Source organism: Arachis hypogaea, chromosome 4 (genome assembly GCF_003086295.3).
Source record: "Arachis hypogaea cultivar Tifrunner chromosome 4, arahy.Tifrunner.gnm2.J5K5, whole genome shotgun sequence".
Lineage (NCBI taxonomy): Eukaryota > Viridiplantae > Streptophyta > Magnoliopsida > Fabales > Fabaceae > Arachis > Arachis hypogaea.
Genome location: NC_092039.1, coordinates 121,074,861 through 121,095,911, shown reverse-complemented (window position 1 = coordinate 121,095,911; position 21,051 = coordinate 121,074,861). Strand labels below are relative to the sequence as shown.

Below are 21,051 nucleotides of genomic sequence, written 5' to 3'. Positions count from 1 at the left end.
ATAAGGCAAAACTTTCTTTATTTTAAACGTAATTATTCTATGTATTATTAACTAATATCATTAGATTTGATTTATTAAAAATATAAAATAATTTTATATAACAAATTATTAATTAAACTCATTCTAAAAGTAAGCAAAATAAATTAATTTTCTAGATGGCCCAATGTAGATCCATGATTTATACAATAATCAAACAAAGCATAGAACTTGTGAATTATGATAAAAAGAGAATAAAAAAGTAGGGCTCACACCATGTTGATTTGCTTGCCTCCATTGCATCTTAACAAAATATGGGCCTATGGAGACTAATCCCGATTCCAAGTTGGACAGATAGAAAACCTATTCGGATCTCATACAATTAATTTCAACCCGCACCCAAAGTCCTCTTTTAATCTTTTTGGATCTTCTCTCTCCCAGCAAGCAAGCAAGCATATACGCCAGCAATGGAGAATGGCGTATATGCTTTTAAATTTTTATTTTTAAATTTTAGAGTGTGATACTACATGTCGTGGAAGCAAAATTATAAGTACTGTATTTTATGTTTTAATACTTTTGAACATGTGGAATTACAAGTGAAATTATAGAAAACAATAACAATAAGTCCGACAAATGGCTGGCATTTTAGAAATTAAAATTTGAAGTAATAAAAAAATATTATTATATACACGTGAATAAATAATATCACCAGTTTTTTTTATTGTAAATTTTATGTTATTCAACGATTAATTAATCAATATATAATTTCAAGCTATATTTTTGTTATTATATAATACTTTTTATTATTTTATATTTGTAATAAATATTTTTTGTATAGCTCATTGCTAAAATAAAAAAATTTATTAATTAATTAGGTTCATAGTAGATTATATATTTTTTTAAATCTAATGACATTTTTTGTTACTTTCCATTTGATAATTTTTCTGTCATGTATAATTATACAACTCATTTAAGCAATGATTATTGTACATAGATACCAATATTTTACAGAACATTATGTATGGTACCAGGCTCTTGATAAATCCAGATGTTCCTGAGGCTGTGATGCTTCGAAAAAGGTATTGTACAAATATTGTGAATTATTTATGGTTGTGCATATTGACTGTATTTTTATGGTGTTGTGATTGATAAGTAGCGTGTATATAGAGAGATCTCGCAGTACCTGTCTGTGCTTTCTGGCAAACTGGCGTATGTTAATAAAGATGAAGTTTTATATTTCACTGAGAGGAAGACAATAAAGGAGTTACGTGCGGCTGCGGATGTGAGTGCCTTATAGAAAATTACTTTTTTATGTTTGGTTCATTGTTTATTTTTTTACTTTCAAACTGTTCCTATGTAGGTTGGATTCTATGTTATTCTGGCCACTGTTCTTAATGTTGAACATGTTCTAAGTTGGTGGTATAAATCTTGTGTTTGCAGCGTGAAGGCAGAAGCTAATGGGGATACATACTTCTGTGATGGCTGTAATAAGGACGTGAATAATGTTTTTAATAGGTACAACTCTAATTGGACTTATTTGTGCAATCTTTTCATAAAAAAGTAATATAGTTATGTAATTGATTATGTCTTTTTCTAATTTATTTAGCAATATCTAGTTTAATACCAATAATTAGTAGACAATAAGAGAACAATTTATTAAAAATAAAAACTCCTTTAATTGATGGAAATATTGTCTATCCACAAAGAAAAATTGTCAAAATGAGATAGAGTGCATAGAAAAAATTCATATACCTACAACAATTTTATACCAAAGTCTCCTCTACTAGACTAAAATCTAGAAAACTGATAAGTCTAAAAAAATTATGTTTGAGCATTTAAATTGTGTTGAATATAATTTTTATAATTTTATTGTAACTAAAGGGTGACAGGCCAAGTGTTAGTTGATGTTTTTGAATAAAAAAAGGTGGTATAAGTTGAATTTATTGGTTTTAAATGGTACTGCTACAACAACTTTTGTTGTGTTTGATAAGGAGACCGCAACTCTATTCGGACGAACCTGTACTGAGATGGTGAAAGAGTTAAATGTATGTGATTTCTGCTATTAACCATTTGAATGGTTATGATGATTTAATGTCGGATGTGAATATATAAGATAATTTTATACCATCCTCAGAAACTTTAGACGGTATGTAAAAATTTTATCTGTATGTTTATTTGCATCTTTGTGTACATCATGGACTAAATTGCAACGGTATGACAACTGAGTATCTAAAGGGAGTTCATTCAAAAAATGTGTGGGATATAGAAAATCCTATTTATCAATGTCAACACTGTAAAGCATGGATGTGGTCTAAAGAAAGGCTTGCTAAATTCAAATAGTCGCCCCAATCAAAGTTTTTATTATGTTGTATGGAAGGAAAGATCGAGTTTTCTCTACTTTCTGTGCCTCCTGATGAGCTCATTCAACTTCATACTAGAGGAGATCAAAGAAGTATTCATTTCCTAAAAAATATAAGGGCATTTAATTCAATGCTTTGTTTTACATCAATGACTGGAAAAATTGACCGTGGGGTAAACAATGGGATTGCTCCTCCAATTTTTAAGCCTCGGGTCAAAACTACCATAGCATTGGTAGCTTACTTCCTCCGGATAGTCTGCGACCAACTATTGCCTAGCTATATATCTATAACACAGAAAATAAGATTGATAATCGGATAGGCACACTTCGGTAATTTTCATGCAACCAATCAAACATTTTAGTTATTTTTTATATGTGAGAGAAAATAACATAAAATTTATTTTTTTTTGCAGTTCCAATGAAGTTATAAATGAGCGGGATAAGAAAATTGTGGCAATATTAAGAAACATGCTACACAAATATAATAGTTTGGCAAAGAGTTTTCGCTATGTGAGAGATAGGTACCAACAGAAAAATTGCACAAACATAAAGTTTAAGTTGATTAGTAAAAGGACTACAGATGGCAGGACATACAACTTGCCATTTGCATCTAAAGTGGCTGCATTAATTGTTGGCGATGTCGAACAACTAAGCAAAGATAGAGATATTATTATAAAGAGTCAAACTAGAAAGCTTCAACAGATTGATGTTTTTCACCCATCTTATTTAGCCTTGCAATATCTATTGTTGTTTTTGTATGGGGAGGATGAATTTTGTTTAGGTATTGCAACATCAGATTCTATCTCCGCTAGGCCCACAAAGAAAAACAAAACAATCACTTTGCGACAATTATTTGCTTTTCAACTACGTACAGAAAATGATGGGTGAATCTCCGTTAATTCTAAGATCAAAAAAATTATTCCAACAGTTTCTGGTAGATGCCTACACAATGGTGAAATCAGAGAGGTTAAAATCTTTTAGGTGTAAACAAACACTTGAGGGTTGACAATTACAAATGTCTACATAAAAGTCTTATAAATGGGAATGTAGATGCTACAAGGCTTGGCAAAAGAATCATTCTTCCCTGTACTTTTACCGATGGACCTAAGTACATGATGAATAACTGTAAAGATGTATTTGTAATTTGCAGATATGCAGGATACCCTAACTGTTTTATCACTATGACCTGTAACCCTGAATAGGATGAGATAAAAAGAGAAGTGACTCCCATTGAATTAAAGGCAGAAGATCGCCCTGATATGTTGTGTCGAGTTTTCAAGATCAAACTTGATGGTTTGATTGATGACCTAAAAGAGGAAAAAATCTTTGGCAAAATTTTAGGATGTAAGTCTGTATTTATGCAACACCTTAAATCTTATGTTATAATATTTTGCTCATTTGTCTTTTCAATTTTTATATGTTTGCACTATAGAGTTTCAAAAGAGAGGACTTCCGCATGCACATATCCTTTTATTCATGAGTAACGAGTTCAAGCTACAAACACCAGATGACATAGACAAACATATAACAACTGAGATTTCTGATTAAAATGAAATGCCAAATCTACATGGAACTGTTCAAAATTACATGGTACATGATCCATGTGGTCTGTACAATAAGAATTCACCTTGCATAAAGAATGGATCATGTTCAAAGTTTTATCTCAAAGAGTTTAGACAGCAAACACTCATTGATAAAGTCAGATTTTCTAAATATAGGCATACTGATAACGGTCGAACAGTGAAGAAAATGGAATGTGTACTAGACAATAAGTTCATTGTTCCTTATAATCCAGAATTGTTGCTCAAGTTTGGGTGCCACATAAATGTGGAATACACATGCCAAACAAGTTCTATTAAGTATTTGTTTAAGTATGTACACAAGGACAATGACCATGTAACAACTACCCTATACAACACTGGTGATTCGTTAGAAGCCACACAAGTTGTTGACGAAATTAAGAATTACTACGATTGTATAGGTACATTTCGGCATGTGAGGCAGTCTGGTTTATTTGGATATGAAATCCAAAAGAAAGAACCATTTGTGATTAGACTTCTATTCCATTTGGAGGATGAGCAACATGTGGTTTATAGTGAAACTTCTCATGTGAATGATATCGTCGAAAGAGCAATATCTCAAGTCTATGTTTTTGGGATGGATGGCGGCAAACATGTCATATTCCTATGCTCGAAGTCTGACTTATGCTGAGTTTCTAACCAAGTTTGTTTGGAAGGACGATGCTTTAAAGTGGTTTCCTTGAAAGCAAGGCTTCACAATTGGAAGGTTGACTCATGTATTTGTAGGTAATGACGTGTTTATATTCAATTTTGATCTTATTTATTTGATGATTTAAATTTAAAATCTTAACAGCATATACCCCACATCTATTTTATTCTATTTATCTATTCTAGAAAATAAATATTCAAATAACTTTTTGCAGTTATAATTTGTAGATTATACAATTTTAGAATTGTCCTATATTCTTTAGAAAAATTAATCTTATACGGATGTGTAGCTACATAATAATTGAAATCGCATAGCCTAATTCATTTAGCAATTTAAAAGTGGAATTTTAACCAAGTTTTTTGCAGCAAATACCGAAGAATATTACCAACGACTTCTCTTGAATACTTAAAGAGGATGTATGAATTTTTGAGATATAAGAATAATAGGAGGAACAATTTATGCTACGTATATAGATGCATGCTTCGTCCTTGGACTCTTGCAAGATGATAGAGAATTCATGGATGCAATTAAGAAAGCATGCTCGTGGGTCTCAGGATCATATGTTAGAAGGTTATTTGTCATTCTATTAACATCCAACAATATCTCAAGACTAGAACATGTCTGGGATAGATGTTGGTATGAACTCTCAAATGATATTTTCTATCGATAGAAAACCGTGATGAACATGAGGGGTAAGTTTTTATAATTTCAATTATAAAAGTTCTTTATTATTGATCATTTTTAGTTTGGTTGAATTTTCACAGTATCGTATAATATGCAGAGTTAACCATGTCAGATGATGAGATTAATTAGTTGTGCTTAATGGATATAGAAAAATCTTACATTCCTATGGTAAAACCTTGAAAGACTATCCTCCTATGCCTTTAGCAACTGAAGTTGATAGTTCTTTGTTAATCGAAAGGGTTATCAGGGAAGAGCTAAACTTTAACAGGGATGATTTAAAGAAAAATGCCTTAGACATGTTAGCCATCACAACACCTAAGCATAAATATTATGATGAAATTGTTACAGCTGTGTATTATGATGAAGGAGTTTTTTCTTTGTGTATGGTCATAGGGGTACTGAAAAAATATTTTTCTAGAACCTTATGTCTGCTAAGATTTGCTCAAGGGGTGATATTGTGTTAAATATTGCTTCAAGTGGTATTGCATCTTTACTTCTTCCTAATGGAAGAACGGCACACTCAAAGTTCAAAATGCCACTGAATATAACTAAGGATTTTGTATGTAACATCAAACCTAGTTCCCCTCAAGTAATGCTGCTGTTGAAAGCCAAACTTATAATTTGGGATGAGGCTCCAATGGTTAGTAGGTACTGCTATAAAGCGCTTAATAAATGTTTAGGTGATATCATGAGGTTTTTTCCAACATATAACAAAGATTTTCTCTTTGGAGGAAAAGTGATTGTACTAGGTGGAGACTTAAACAAATTCTTTCTATCATTTCACGAGGATCGGGACAAATTAGTCTTACATTTAGAAGTTTTGTCAGGTGCTTAAACTAACAAAAAATATGAGACTCTCTATAGGAACGACTATTTCAGATCAAGATGAGACAGAGCAATTTGGTGAGTGCTTATTGAAAGTTTATGATGGTCTAATATGTGACAATATGGATGGTGAATCTGAGATATGTCTTTCAGGAGATATTGTTATTCATTCTTCGAACCAGGCATTTGATAAGTTGTTTCATTTCTCTTATCCAAATATTTTGGATAACATGTCCTGAAAGGATTTTTTCAAAGCAAGAACTATACTGGCTCCCACACTGGACATCATTGAAGAGGTCAACAACCATATGATGGCTATCATTCTTGGAGAAAAAAAATTATATCTTAGTTCGGATTCGATTTGTATGGATGAAGGAAATATGGAGAGTCAACTAGATCTCTATAGTCTTGAATTACTGAATAGCATAAATTGCTGTGATTTGACTCCACATAAATTAATACTCAAGATTGGTGTTCCGGTGATGTTACTGAGGAATTGACCAATTCAGTGGTCTTTGTAATGGTACAAGGCTACAAGTTAGGAAACTTAGAAATCATGTCATAGAATGTGAAGTTTTAACGGGTAACAATATTGGTTATATTACTTTGATTCCAAGAATGAATATGGTACCAACAAATGAAACCGTCCCAGTTAGATTCCAACAAAGACATTTTCTCATAATAGTATCGTTTGCCATGTCAATTAATAAGTCTCAGGGACAAACTTGATCTCATGTTGGATTGTACTTGCCCAAACCAGTTTTTATACATGGCTAACTATATGTGGCACTTTTAAGAGTTAAGAGTAAAAGAGGTTTAAAAGTTTTACTTATGAATCACGTAGGAATGTCTGCAAATTTAACTATCAATGTTGTTTATAGAAAAATCTTTGAAATAATAAGATTCTAATATAAATATTTTAATTTTATTTTTAAATTCTGTATTAATATATATTATATAATTATTTTACTTAAAAAAAGTATAAAATAATTATTATTCATTATTTTTAAATTAAACTTTGATTTTAATAATAATTTTATAAATTTTTTAACATAATAATTATTTTATATTTTTTTAAATATCTAAATATATAAATTTTTTTTATTTATAAATTTTTTGTGGTGAGCACGGGTTCATACACTACTAATGATAAAAAAACAAAAGACAACGTCACAACAAGACACTTACTTGACACAATCATCATATGGAACAAGGACAATCAACGTGGATAAAGCCATAGAGGGTAGCCATCATAATGAGCAAATTAAAACATAATCTACAACAAAGAATTTTAATTTTGAAGATTGGTATTCATCTATATATAGTTTGCATTTTCCAAAATTAAAAGGTAATAAAAGAGAGTATATATATTCATCATTATTAACGTGCCTTTTCTCGGACGCTTTTTTCTTTTCCCACCTCATGCTTACAAAGAAATATCTTTTATTTTCTTTAATTAGAAACGAATCTTTAGGATTTTTTAGCTTTTCATAGAATTATTTTGTTTTTTAGTCTATCTCCTTTTGTAATAGAAAAATGTTATTAAAATGATCAAGAAAGAATAAAAAAGCCATGAATTGAAAAGATAAGAGAGTTAAGATGAAAAAATTATTAAATTAAGCCATTATTCAGTGTAATTCAATTTTTGGAGATATAAACTTAGTTTGAATTCATATAGTCTTCCTTTCCTAAATTGGGTCAACGTTTAGAAATTTGTTATGATTGATTTGTGTTAAATAATTAGGCATACTTGGTTTGAAATTCATTGGTTTAGTATATTTGATTTGCATCCACTAGTTTTAGTAAAATTGACTTAAACTTAGGTAGTTATTATTGTTTAACTTGGTTTGAATTCTTTTGAATTGGTAGCTGTAATTAGTTTGATTATAATAAAAATCTTATCATGATTTGTGATGAAAATTCACACCTTATTGGAGATTGAATAATAAGAATATATAATTGTGTTATTCTTCTATTTTTTATCCCAGCTAGTTTTACTTTACGAGATAAAAGATAGAAAATCTATTGTATAAATCATTTATTACAATAAAGGTGAATAATGCGTAAAATTATTAGGTATTCTTGATTTAACTCCTTTTAAATACGATTGATTATTTGTATAAAGTTTTTTTTCAACGGATGGTATACAAGAATTAAATTCAAATAATTAAAATAAAATAAACTTACACCCAAAATAAAGTGCTAAAAAATTATATGTGTAAAATTATATGTAATTCATTTATATGCAAAAGAAGAGATATTTCTTTTTAATTAGTCTAACCATCTCAACTTAAAAAAAAGAAATAGTAAATTAGTGAGGACAGGCATGTGTCTGTTGGTTGCTGTTCAGACTTCAGAGGGATTCTACTTGTTTATGGAGAAAATTCTTAAACCATTTGGCTGAAGATTTTGCATATCTTTTTAAATGATTCTTATAATCAACATAAACGAGTCCAAATCGAACAGTGTATCCATCTGCCCATTCAAAATTGTCCAACAATGACCATGCAAAGTAGCCCTTCACCTTAACATCATTATTCCTACAAAATTAAAAAAAAAAAAAACAGTTAATTTGCAAAGTAGCCCTTCACCTTAGCAATTTGCAAATCTTAATGATACATACCTCATAGCACTGCGAATGTAGTAAAGATGCTGAATATGGCAATCTATTCTTTCTCTGTCTTCAAGTGACATTTTTCCATCGTTAGCCTCAGGATATCCTTCAAATTAAAATAAGTTGAAGTATAAGAGCATAAATGTTATTTAATAATAATAATAATAATAATAATAATAATAATAATAATAATAATAATAATAATAAGGTTTAATTACTCTATTTGTCCTTATAATTTCATCAAATTTACAATTAGGTCTTTATACTTTTTTTTTCTTTTCAATTATGTTTTTGCATTGTTTTTAATTTTGTAATTAGATCATTTTCATATCAAGAATACTAAAATTAATAGAATATTTTTTTAAAAAAATACGTGATCAAAGATTTAATTAAGTTCTTAATTATAGATATTTTCAATTTATGAAAAAATACTCAGTTAACTCTAACAATTTTTATATTAGGAAGGATCTAATTACAAAATTAGAAGCAGTGTAGGGACTCAATTGAAAAGAAAAAAAAGTATAAAAACCTAATTAAAAATTTAGTGAAACGGTAAAGACAGATAGGATAATTAAACCTAATAATAATAATTTATATACCATTCTCGGTTATGTATATAATTGGATTGTTGTACTTGTTGTTCATGTATATTAGTAGTTCCTCAATTCCTTGTGGGTATAGGTAGATCCAATTTGAGGCACCCTGCAAAATAAAATTATCCATGTTAGTATGCTCTTCTAAATAGTTAACTATTTGTAGACAATAATGTTCAGGAAATGGGAAACATCAAATAAAATAAAAGCTTATTAGTTGATTAAGTTAAAACCATCAAATCAATTTTCATGGACATAATAAAAGCTTAAAATAAAATGAATATGAACCAACTATCCCAAGTTGTATGTGTTTGAAGGACAATGCTATGATGCACCAAGTAAAACGTGATATTCCATACTCTAAACAATCTTAATAATATAGATCTTAGCATAATTTTACATCAAGAATTCAGTGACATTAAATGATCTTAATTGTTAGTGCATACCTTTGGACCAATAGGAATCCCATTTCGCTCATCTGATGCAACATTTTCAAATGTCATTGGAGGTAGTAGAATCAGAAAGATAAAAGTTTCAAAAATTAGATAGAAAAAAAGAAAAGAAAAACATTTTATAAGCTTGATTAAATCTATCTAATTAGCTTACTTGTTAACTCTGTGCAAGAGTCTGTGAAGGCTGTTTGATTTTCAACTTGACATTCAGCATCCGTCACATAAGATGTGGTATAATAATTGATACCAATAAAATCAAATGAATTTTGGACCATTTTAGATTGCTCTTGAGAAAATCTTGGCAATCTATCTCCCAAATAGTTAACCATTTCAACAGGGTATGAACCATAAGTTATTGGTTCCATGAACCTTAAAGAACAATAGAAATTGTGACAACAATGTTAGTCAATTTAATTAATTTGACATTGGTAGTCATAGGTAAACAATTTTACTATGTGTGAAAAAATAAAATAGCGCAAATTACCATCCTATCCTGAAAGCCAGTGCTCTTGATGTTGCATCAATGGCAGCAGCAGAATGGGATATAGGTATAGCCCAGTCAATGCTGTGAGCAATCCCAATTTGACCCTTTTGAGATTTCTGATAGAAATGATCACATTTAAGTATAAATTAGTTCACAAAGTAGGATATTACACAAACTAGATGCCTTACATGTATGAGGCTTTAGAACTAACTTAATATACTTAACATTCCTAAAACCAGTTTATGAAAGAAGCTCTGATGTTTTTGTAAAGAATAAAATCATATTAAAAAGGTTCAGATTTCATATTCATGTTAAACATGCCTGTATAATCATGTTTCTAAAAAGTATGGCAGAACGGTTTTAGATTAATCTACAACTTTAGGTAAATCATACTAATTTTTTTGAAATTAAATAATATTACACACTACACTCCTTCATTTCCAAAAAGCATATACTAATTTCCCTGGTTTAATTTCTATAACACTTGATACCTTAATAAATCTAACTTCAAGAAAAGTTGATATAGTTTACTATAAGATTTAAGAGATAGTTAGTTAGACTACATATAAAGTATGAACTTAAAAAATCAATAACGAATTTTGTAAGAACTTAATTATGCTAATGAATAAAAAGTTATACAGTAGCATAATAATTGCTGATAGTTGCAATGATGTAACATGATCTTGGCTAATAGATTTATGAGAAATTGTTGAAGGAAAGAATTTACTTGGTATTTTTCCCTATAAAGTTTGACAGCAGCAGCATGGGCAAGAATCTGGTGGTGAGCCACAAGGTAAGGCTCAGTGGCGGAATCTCCACCGGAGCAATTGAAGGGCAACCAGCTTGAGCATCTTCCTGGGGCTTTCAAAATATGAGCATAGCCTAATAGAGATAAAATGGATGGCCCATTCAATGTGATCCAGTGTTTCACTCTGTCCCCAAATTCCTTAAAGCACACCTCTGCATAGTCCTTAAAATCATCCCTAAGATTAAGATATGATTAACCATTATCATTATTCACTTAACATTATTATAATTTACTTTGCTACATATCTACATCAATCTTTATGAACAGGGTAATTTAGCTTAATGGTTTTTCTGGGTTAGGTAAGCATATCCTTACACAATGTGTGGACTCAAAAAGCCACCATATGCATCTTCAAGGCTCTGAGGCAAATCCCAATGGAAAATAGTTACAAAGGGCTGTATTCCTGTCACAAAAGCCACTAAAGTCTTAACATAAAATTTGATGAATTTCAATGGAAAACAGAGGGGATTATGAATTTCAAACCATTTGAAAGAAGCTCATTAATGAGGTTGTTGTAATATTGGATGCCTTCTTTATTTATTCCTCCAGCTAAGTTTCCACCTAATGATCACAGTACAATTAGCAAGCACTAAATTTCTTGCTAATCATAAGACTAGGACTACAAGAGTTCAAGCATATAATTTTCTTACCCGGAAGTATCCTGCTCCATGAGATTGAGAACCTATATGCATTGAATCCTATGTCCTTCATTATATTCACATCTTCCTATTAAGAAAACATATGCTTAGTAACTAACTAAAGTGAAAGATAGATATAGAACACAATGTCCATTTAAGTCATGGTTTTAAATTAAGGTTTTCACATCACCAATTCCACAATTATAGTATTACCCTTAATTAAGTAAATTAATCACAATAGGCTACAACACAACACAACATACTAATTTTCAAGTTGCAAACAAAGTTTTCACATCACAATACCGAGAATCACAATATGCAAACAAGTGTGATATTAAGCAGTTTAGTTAAACATGTCGATTCATCTAATAGTTCTCTCGTTTGCAAATTCAATTTACAACATTGCTTAAGGTCAAACTAAAGGCAACAATATGTACCTTGAAAAGATGGTATGAATCAACAGCAATCGCACCATTACTATGATCTTTTATTCTTTCTGCCACCCAAATAAAAATTAAAAAAAATTGGTTTTTTGCTAACTTCAATGGAAAGAGAAGTGTTAATGTACCTGGATATTTCTCAGTGTAAGTGTCCCATATACTTGGACTTCGGCCACCTTCATTCACTGCACCCTCATACTTTACATAACCATACACCAAGGTTGCATATTAGATTAATTTTAATTAAATAATGGACATGCTAATTAAGAAGGTGGATTAACATAATCATAGGAGAACTTAAACCTGATATGAAGAGGATGCTGTGCCAAATATGAAATCAGTGGGGAAGCTACTTCTTTTAACAGAGGCTGTGCCATAGTACATAGGAAAACCTGACATATTTAAGTTACAATAATAATAATAAAAAAACGCCAATAATGCTAATCATTGATGAAATTTCAAAGTATTGACCAAAATTGCTTTCAATAGTGTTAAAAGTCTAAAAAGACCTTCCCCCTTACTTGGATATTCCTCACCAACAAGGGTGTTCCAAACACTTGGATATCCTCCATCATTTGCTGAAGCTTGGTCACACTGTGAATTATAAGAATCACAAAATCTGAAAGGCCTTAATTGAAAATTTGAAATCCATATTCAAATAACATATATAAATAAAGGTGAAAGGTAAACTTATTAAATGTAAACCTGAAAGTTGTTAGAAGATGAGTCAGAGTTACTTGGATTGATGTGAATGGAAGCATATGATGAATAGTGAAGTAGTAGAATTAGTATATACAGATACATAGTATGTACAAGGTAGTGCTTGGAATTGATGAACATAAGTGAATTCATTTCCACTATTTGCTTTTCAATTTTAACAAAATATTTAATACGCTTCTGCTTTCTGTTTAATAATGCGACACGGACCCAGGTTCAAGGTGGAGGGGGCATTTGCCCCCACTAAGTTAAAAAAAAAAGGAATAATATTATATAAATCAATATATTTGTTTTAATATAATTATATTTTTGTTTTTATAAAAATTTATAAAATTTTATTTTGAGATTCATGTTAAAATTTGTTTTTTATTAAATTTAACATGTAACAATATTTATTTTGTTAAATTTTATTTAATATTAAAATTAAAAATAAGTAAATAAATTAACTCAATAAAAATTAATGAACAATAATAATATAATTTTAAAACATAATCAACTAGTTAATCAAACTAAATCTCAGTTCTCTAAATATAAATAAAATTATTAGTATCTTATTTTGTTTTTAAAAATTAGTTATAATAAATAAAAAATATCTATCTATTAATTAATATTCTTTATTTTAATATTATATAATACTTTTTAATTTTATCTCTTAAATAAATTTGTTTGTAATAACTATTTTAAATTAAAAATATTTTATATCATAAATATTACAACAAATAAATTTTTTAATTGAATGAGATGTAATTAATATTTGAAAATTATAATAAATAGTAAAACAATTATTAAAAGCATAAAAATTAATTTTGATATGTTAAAATATGTATATTATTTTAAATAATTATTTATATGATGAAATATAAAATATAATTTTTTTAATTATAATATATAATTAAATAGATATATAAAATTTTTAATCTAATAGTATATTAAAATTAAAATAAAATATTTTAAAAATAAAAATATTTATTAATTTTTTTTAATTTTTATATCTCTATTATATTTTTAATATAATTAATAATATTCAAAAAAAATTATCTTAAGAGATATATTTTGTCCCAACTTCTAAAATATTTTAAGTCCGTCATTTGCCTTTGTTTCTGAGGCTATCTCTTTCACTCACTCGCTCTCTCTCTCTCTCTCTATCTTTCAAGCTATGTTGTATCATGTATGGTTATCTCGAAGCCATGTCTATGGTGTAGAATAGCACAGCGTATGTGGGGGTAGTTTCCTCACTGCCACATTTGCAGTGATTTATGTCCTAGTCATGTTATATATATATATATAATCAACCATTAAATCATATTTTACATTTTAATATGTATTTTATAAATAAAACTATGATTATAATTGGTATATTGATCCTGGCTCTTGCTGTTTTATTTGGACTTTATTAATTATTAGTAGTACTATTATTCGTCCCTCGAAACATGCATCTTATTACAAAGCTCTTTTTAGCTCATAATTATGTGTCTTATGACATTTGTTAGAAAACCTTCCAAACCAAACAAGTTTTGGTTAAAAAATTTGCAAACATATTATACTCGGAAGATGCAACAACATGCTTAAACAATCAGTCACGGATCTGAAAATTTTATTAGTGGGGTAAAATTAGTATACAATAATAATTAAAAAGTTAAAAAACTATTAAAATTTATTATTTTTAGTTATTAATAAATTATTAATATTTAAAAATGTAGGTTAAAAATATATTGTTGAATTAGTAAACTAAATGAATTAAATTAATAACTAAAAAGAATAACAAAAAATAATAAATTCTGATAGTTCTTAAACATTTTTATAAATGTATTTAGATATCTAAAATTAAGTATATTAACAAAATTATAATAATTTAATTAACATATCAAAAAGCATATTAATTAAAAACTATTTTTTTCTTATTTCAATATTTAATAATGTTGTGTTTAGTATGTTTAATATTAACAATATCTTGTCAAATATTTTGTATCCGTCAGACTATATTTTATTGATTATCTTTTATATAATATGAAAAAAAAACTACATTTATATATAATTATGTAAAAGAGATAAAAAAAACATAATAATAAAAAAGACAAAAATTCAAATTAAACCATCACAATTTTCTTTATATTTAGGTCTAAATAATCAAATATATACTTTTTTAAATTAATTATTCAATAAATTGTTGTTATTTAATTGTAGAGTTGATACTCTATAAAATTTATGATAAAAAATTTTCAATAAAAATAATCATTATATGTAAGACTAAAATTAAATAAAATAAAATAATAAAAATAAATAAATGATATATATTAATTTTAAAAAAATTATTAAATACTAATAATATCTTTTATGTTTGAGAAGTTACGCTTAGTTTTACTTAATTAACTAATTAGCTAATGTGGCAAGAATTATTATTATTATTATTATTATTATTATTATTATTATTATTATTATTGTTGTTGTTATTATTATTATTATTAAATTTAATTTTTTGAATATTAATAAATTAAATTTATATAATGCAATAATTATTATGGTGTTAATATTTAATAATATAAATTTTTTTAACGTATAAATAAAATTTCTTTTTTTTGGTGATACTTATTTTTTTCTAAAACCTCAATGGGGGAAACGTTCGTAAACCTTAATTATTTACTTTTTTTTTTTCATAACAATAATAATAACGGAGTCTTATCTCACTAGATGGAATCGACTATGTAATGACCCAATTTTCAATATGTCATGATCATACTGAAAATTTAGTGTTATCAACTTGTCACCCAAAAACTTAGCTAATATTTATTATTAAGCATGTAATCGTGTTAGTAAAAAATCGTGTTTTAGAAAAAAAAATTTTAACATAAAAAGAGTCGAAAAAAATAACCAATTATGCGTAGACAAATGGTGATGTAAAATAAAATACAAAAAGCAATAACATGAACGTTAAGGATAAACATAATATACACCATGTATACTATATATATATGGGAAAGTATGAGAAACCAATGGAATACTTGTACAATGTGCACAATGGAGGTTTATGGAGTATTAGATATATAATCATTAATGTTACCTTTTTCCATCAGCTAAAACTTTTGAGATGAGTGGTATCATGACATGGTATTAAAATACTAGATCTGAAAGGTCAAGAGTTCGATCTTTGGTAAACCCTAAAATGAATTTAAACTTTTGGAAAGATTTTTATTATCCCTAGTACTCGGATGGTTATTCTAGATAGTATGGGAGATGTTTATTTTGTAACTCAATAGCCCATTGTACACATTGTACAAATAGTCCATTATCTCCCTAGCGGGATATACACACACCGTCGTACATAACATTAGTTAGCGTACAACTTTTCTCAAATTATTATTATAGACACAACCAACAACATTCTAGAACCTGGTCCATACAGGAAGTCCTTAAGTTAGCGTCCGAAACTAGTCTAGTCAAATTATTCATAGTTTACTCTCATGATGAGTCTAATTAAAAGTGAGAGACTAAATACAAAATCTAGACTAACACAAAAAACTACCAAAATTATGCCATTAACTCTAATCATCAACTGTCATCATCAGAGGAAGAAATCTCGATCACATCAAGATACTCCTCAAAATCCTCGTCATCGTCGTTAGAGATCTCAATAATCTCATAGGAAATCCTGGCACTAATATCTCTACTCTAATTCATACATGCAGGCCCACTAATAAAAATCGTATGCTGATCTACTGTCGAAAGTCTAGATGAGGATGATGAAATCGACTCTAAAGGAAGATCCCACTCAGGTACAGGCTCGGGTACAAAGACCTTCACAGGGTCAGACTCAAGAACAACGTGATCCTCAAGCTAAATAGAGTGATGATGAAGTCCAAGTCCATCGTGGAACGGATGATGAGAAGCATCTAGGTGAAGTCATGCTAGAGAAAACTTGTAAGACATTCAGGTATAAAAAGTGGAATGTTAATCGGATATCAGAAGAGATGATCACGCAACACGTACATACGTACCCTAGGCTCAGCGGTTACTATATAAAAACTATGTTGTACACCTCATATCTATATGGATGCTCCAACTCATAGAACAGAACTCCCGTCTCCATCTAAAAGGGAGGAAAGAAAGGGTAAAAATTGAAAAGTTCTTAATAGGATTGGGGGTAGATAATTAAGTTAGTATTATCACAGTTTCAGTCAATCACAGCCAAATACAACGAACTAGCTAGAACAATAACCAGTCACAAAAATTTATATTAACAATCAATAGAAATCATAAACACACTCAAGAAATCGAGAACAATTCACAATACTGAATCAAATGTAAAATGTGTAAACAATGATGATGCATATCTATTCTTAGCGTAGGTAATGAGCTCATTTATCGGTTTTGACCCGCACCTGACGCAATCCAACTCGCAAGTCGGATAAGGAATTCCAGCGACATAACCTCTGCAAGTTCCTACTTTCTGCAAGCGCTGATTCTCCAGTTGAAGTATGCCGAACATGACCTTTACAAGTACTTGCATGCGCTGATTCTCCAACTGAAACATGTGACCTATTCTCCTAAAAGACATTCCATATTTATGGGCATCCCTGCACAATCATTCACATACAATGATACAAAGCTCATGACTTATTAACATTTATCCTTCGGTACCATAATCATACTTATCGTGACCCTCTCGTGACCTTTTCACAATCACACGTGATGATTTACCATCTCTCTTTCTTTAGTCTTTTACTTATTTATCCTTAATAGCTCAAAATATCTTCACACTATTCTTTCGTCTTCCACTAAGTATTTTATGGAAAGAGAATCATAAGATTTTTAAATTAACTTTGTGTCTCTAAATCTTTTAAAAGGGTGCTTCTTTTTATTCTGTTCTATCTTACTATTAATAATATCGATAATAATATTTTTATTAAATAATATTCTTAATAAATTAATAATAATAATTTTTTTAATACAAATAAAATAATTTAATAATAAATAGAGTAAAATAACATTAATAAAAAAAGTGGGATTCAATATTACATGAAAGTTCCAAATCAAAAAACGTTACGTGTGTATCCTCCTGCATAAATTTATGTTAGCTTCTCTGGTACTAAATCAAATTAGTATGATTCAAATTAGTAGGAATAAAGACAAATAGAAATGGATAAAGACAATTCAATGTAAATCGAATTAGGTTGTTTTGTTTTAGCTTGGTCACTTAGTAAATCGAATTAATCTGATTCAATTTAGTATTATACAGCTTATTATAAGTTAATTGTATTTATTCTATATTAACTTTAAAATATAAATGTCAATAATAAAATACCTTTATTTGGATTCAAATAAAATATCAAAAAAATCAAAACGAAAAAAATAGAAATTCAAATTTTGTGTTTTAGTTCAAATTCCAGAAAATTTACATTTTTACAAACTTATAAATTTAAAACGGAATTATAAACGATTTTTAAAAAATTCGTTAAAAATCATCCTTAGAGTCATTAACATCTAAAAAATTATTACCGAGACTTTTAAGTTAAAAAAATTATTAAAAAGTATAACCCTCCATGGTGGCATAGGAACTAAAACTTAAATTTTTTCAAAGTCAGAAATAACAGATAGTTATACAATATAAAATGACCAACTATATTTATATAATATGTAATTTATAAAATGATAATTAATTAGTATAATATTTTAGTTATTTCATAAATTATATATTGTATAAATACAGTTGGTCATTTTATATTATATTATATTATATAACTATCTGTTACTTTTGACTCTGAAAAAGTTCAACTTTTAACTCTTATGCCACTTTAGAGGGTTATAATTTTTAATTTTTTAATATTAAAATTCTCGGTAATAATTTTTTAGATGTTAATGAGACCAATGATGTTTTTTAATGAATTTTTAAAAATCATTTATGGTTCCGTTTTGAATGTATAAGTTTGTAAAAATGTAGATTTTCTGAAATTTGAACCAAAATACAAAATTTGATTTTTTTTATTTTTTTGATATTTTATTTGAATCCAGATGGGGATATTTCCTTAATGACATTTATGTTTTAAAGTTAATGTCAATAATGTGTATAAGTAGTAAATCGAATCAAATTGATTCGCAAACCAATTCGATTTACTATGTGTATGATGTATAATAATAAATTGAATCATATTAGTTTGATTTACTAGGTGACCAAGCTAAATCGAAACAAGCTAAATGGAAGCTATCCATTTCGATTTGTTTTTTTTTTTTGGTGACTGAAATAAATTAAACAAAGAAAAACAAAACAAACAAAACAAGGAACTGCTTAAATAGGGGGACAGTCCCCTTTAAGACTACTCTTAAACTCCTCCCAATGTGAAAAAAGCTTCACATGCGAAAGTTGTAACTTCATCGCCATCTTTGCCATAGTATCTGCCACCGTGTTTGCATCTCTCATAATCAAACGAAAGTCAACACGCCAATTTCGATGCATGATATCTCTTATTTTGAGCACCAATGGATCACTAAACCCAAAACCATCTTGTATAACAAGATTAAATGCTTCCACACAATCCGTCTCACAAATAACATTTCGATTTGCTTTTATTCCTACTGATTTGATTTAATACCGGAGAAGCTAAATCGAATTTGGTCAATTCAATTTATATAGATTTGTACATGGGGATATGCACGCAACGTTTTTTGATTTGGGACTTTCATGTAATATTGAATCCCACTTGATTTATTAATGTTATTTAAATAGTATTTAGACTATTTACAATTACTTGAAGACTTAATTCTTTTAAACTTTACTTCTAAACTTTTATCAATTACATTTTAAATTTCAAACTTTTAATTATTTTACTTTTAACCCAAAAATTTATAAAATTATATTTAAAACTTCACTTATTTAAATATTCCTAAAGTAACCCTAAACTTTTATAAAATATCGGAAAACGTATATAATTACAAATTTTACCTTAATCTTTTATTAAAATACAATTTTACCTTTCAAACTAAAATTCAAATGCTGATCTCTCCTCTTTCGCAAAATCAAAACCCTTATTCTTTTTCTCCAAAAATATCTACTTGAAAATTAATCCGTTTTCGAGTTTTACGGTTACGATTTTTCACAACTTTTAATTTAATCTCTCGACCCTTTAACGACACATATTTTACTCGATTTTCAACATAATCCCAGCTCCGAATTCTTTAAAATAATTTAGTTCTTGATTGCAATAACACTGACTGAACCATCATCATCAAGTAATCAATATATCACAAATTCAACATAAATTCAATCAAACTCAATCGATAATCAATCACAACATCAATTCACTTATCCGATTATGAAAATTTATCAAAATCATACCTCCGTATAAAATCAAAATAACAAAATTTTCAGAAAAGCTTTTTAACCGAACAATTAAAAAAAACATAAAAAATCGGCTACTCCGCCTAATTACATCTTCGGCCGAACCACAAGAGAGGGAGAGCAAATTCACCGTCAACTTCTCTCAAATAAAAGTGACGTCAACGTGCAGAAAAGAAAAATACAAATACTTTAATCGAATTAAATTTTTCATTAGAGTTATAGATCACAAGAAATTAAAGTTAAAAACTCATGAGAAAATCACAGTTCTCGCTTTTCTTTCTCGGTCCCTTTCTCTCTTTTTTCCTCAAATGGCTTCGTTGATGATGATGATGATTAAGGGTGATAAGGGTGATTATTAGCTAAGTGTCATGATTCATTAATAAAGTGTCGGATGTCAAAGTCTAGATATGCTGAGTTAGTGGTTCAAGTTATAAACTTTTTAAATGGATAATTATGAAAATTGGATATATTAAAACACAAGTAATATATATATATATATATATATATATATATATATATATATATATATATATATATATATATGTGACATTAGTAACTTAAGGATAAAAGATATTGGATAAAATATTAGCAACTCTAAACTCATTAAAAAATACCAATAATTACTTATATCGGTAAATATTGAATTTGATCATAATAATATTTTTATTTTTTATGCTCTATTATAATTAGAGCAAGTAAAATAAATAAATAACATAATAATAAAATTATATCACCATTTATTTTATTTCGGGATTCGAAGTCGAGTCGTCAAAGTAAAACTAATCGCTTTAAAATATTATTTGGAAAAAATTTCGTGTTAGTGTAAAAATTAGGGTTGTTACAAGCTACATGGATCAAATGACGCCATTGAACTCTATCATATATCATGTCTACAGAGAGAC

The 21,051-nt window shown here is 28.3% G+C and overlaps 2 protein-coding genes across 5 annotated transcripts; one reads left to right on the top strand and one right to left on the bottom strand.

Moving 5' to 3' along the window:
- Positions 1–3,889: 3,889 nt before the first annotated feature.
- Positions 3,890–4,546, top strand: LOC140184253 (uncharacterized). The gene has a single exon (XM_072234569.1). The coding sequence runs from the start codon at positions 3,890–3,892 to the stop codon at positions 4,544–4,546; it is 657 nt and encodes a 218-aa protein (XP_072090670.1).
- A 3,722-nt stretch (positions 4,547–8,268) lies between these two features.
- Positions 8,269–13,069, bottom strand: LOC112797682 (beta-glucosidase 12). 4 transcript variants are annotated; one of them, XM_025840737.3, is made up of 15 exons: positions 12,808–13,069; positions 12,624–12,696; positions 12,406–12,470; positions 12,231–12,300; positions 12,100–12,158; positions 11,675–11,750; positions 11,508–11,585; positions 11,340–11,427; positions 10,944–11,199; positions 10,217–10,332; positions 9,887–10,101; positions 9,727–9,758; positions 9,287–9,389; positions 8,697–8,793; positions 8,269–8,613 (listed from the first exon to the last, which is right to left on the bottom strand). In XM_025840737.3, exons 1-15 carry the CDS (start codon positions 12,952–12,954, stop codon positions 8,427–8,429), a joined length of 1,662 nt encoding a protein of 553 aa, XP_025696522.1. In that variant the 5' UTR covers positions 12,955–13,069; the 3' UTR covers positions 8,269–8,426. The 4 variants fall into 4 exon arrangements, with proteins under 4 accessions (XP_025696522.1, XP_025696523.1, XP_072092259.1 ...); XM_025840738.3 differs by having other exon boundaries at positions 12,406–12,494; positions 12,624–12,721; positions 12,808–13,067; XM_072236158.1 differs by having other exon boundaries at positions 12,624–12,721; positions 12,808–13,067.
- Between the last annotated feature and the right edge of the window lie 7,982 nt (positions 13,070–21,051).

Coding starts and splice junctions, on each gene's coding strand:
- LOC140184253 (XM_072234569.1), top strand. CDS start 3,890: ATGCCAAATCTACATGGAACTGTTCAAAATTACATGGTACATGATCCA.
- LOC112797682 (XM_025840736.3), bottom strand. CDS start 12,954: ATGAATTCACTTATGTTCATCAATTCCAAGCACTACCTTGTACATACT. Junction 9,390..9,726: donor GGATTCCTATTGGTCCAAAG/GTATGCACTAAC, acceptor TTTATTTTGCAG/GGTGCCTCAAATTGGATCTA. Junction 8,614..8,696: donor TACATTCGCAGTGCTATGAG/GTATGTATCATT, acceptor TTAATTTTGTAG/GAATAATGATGTTAAGGTGA.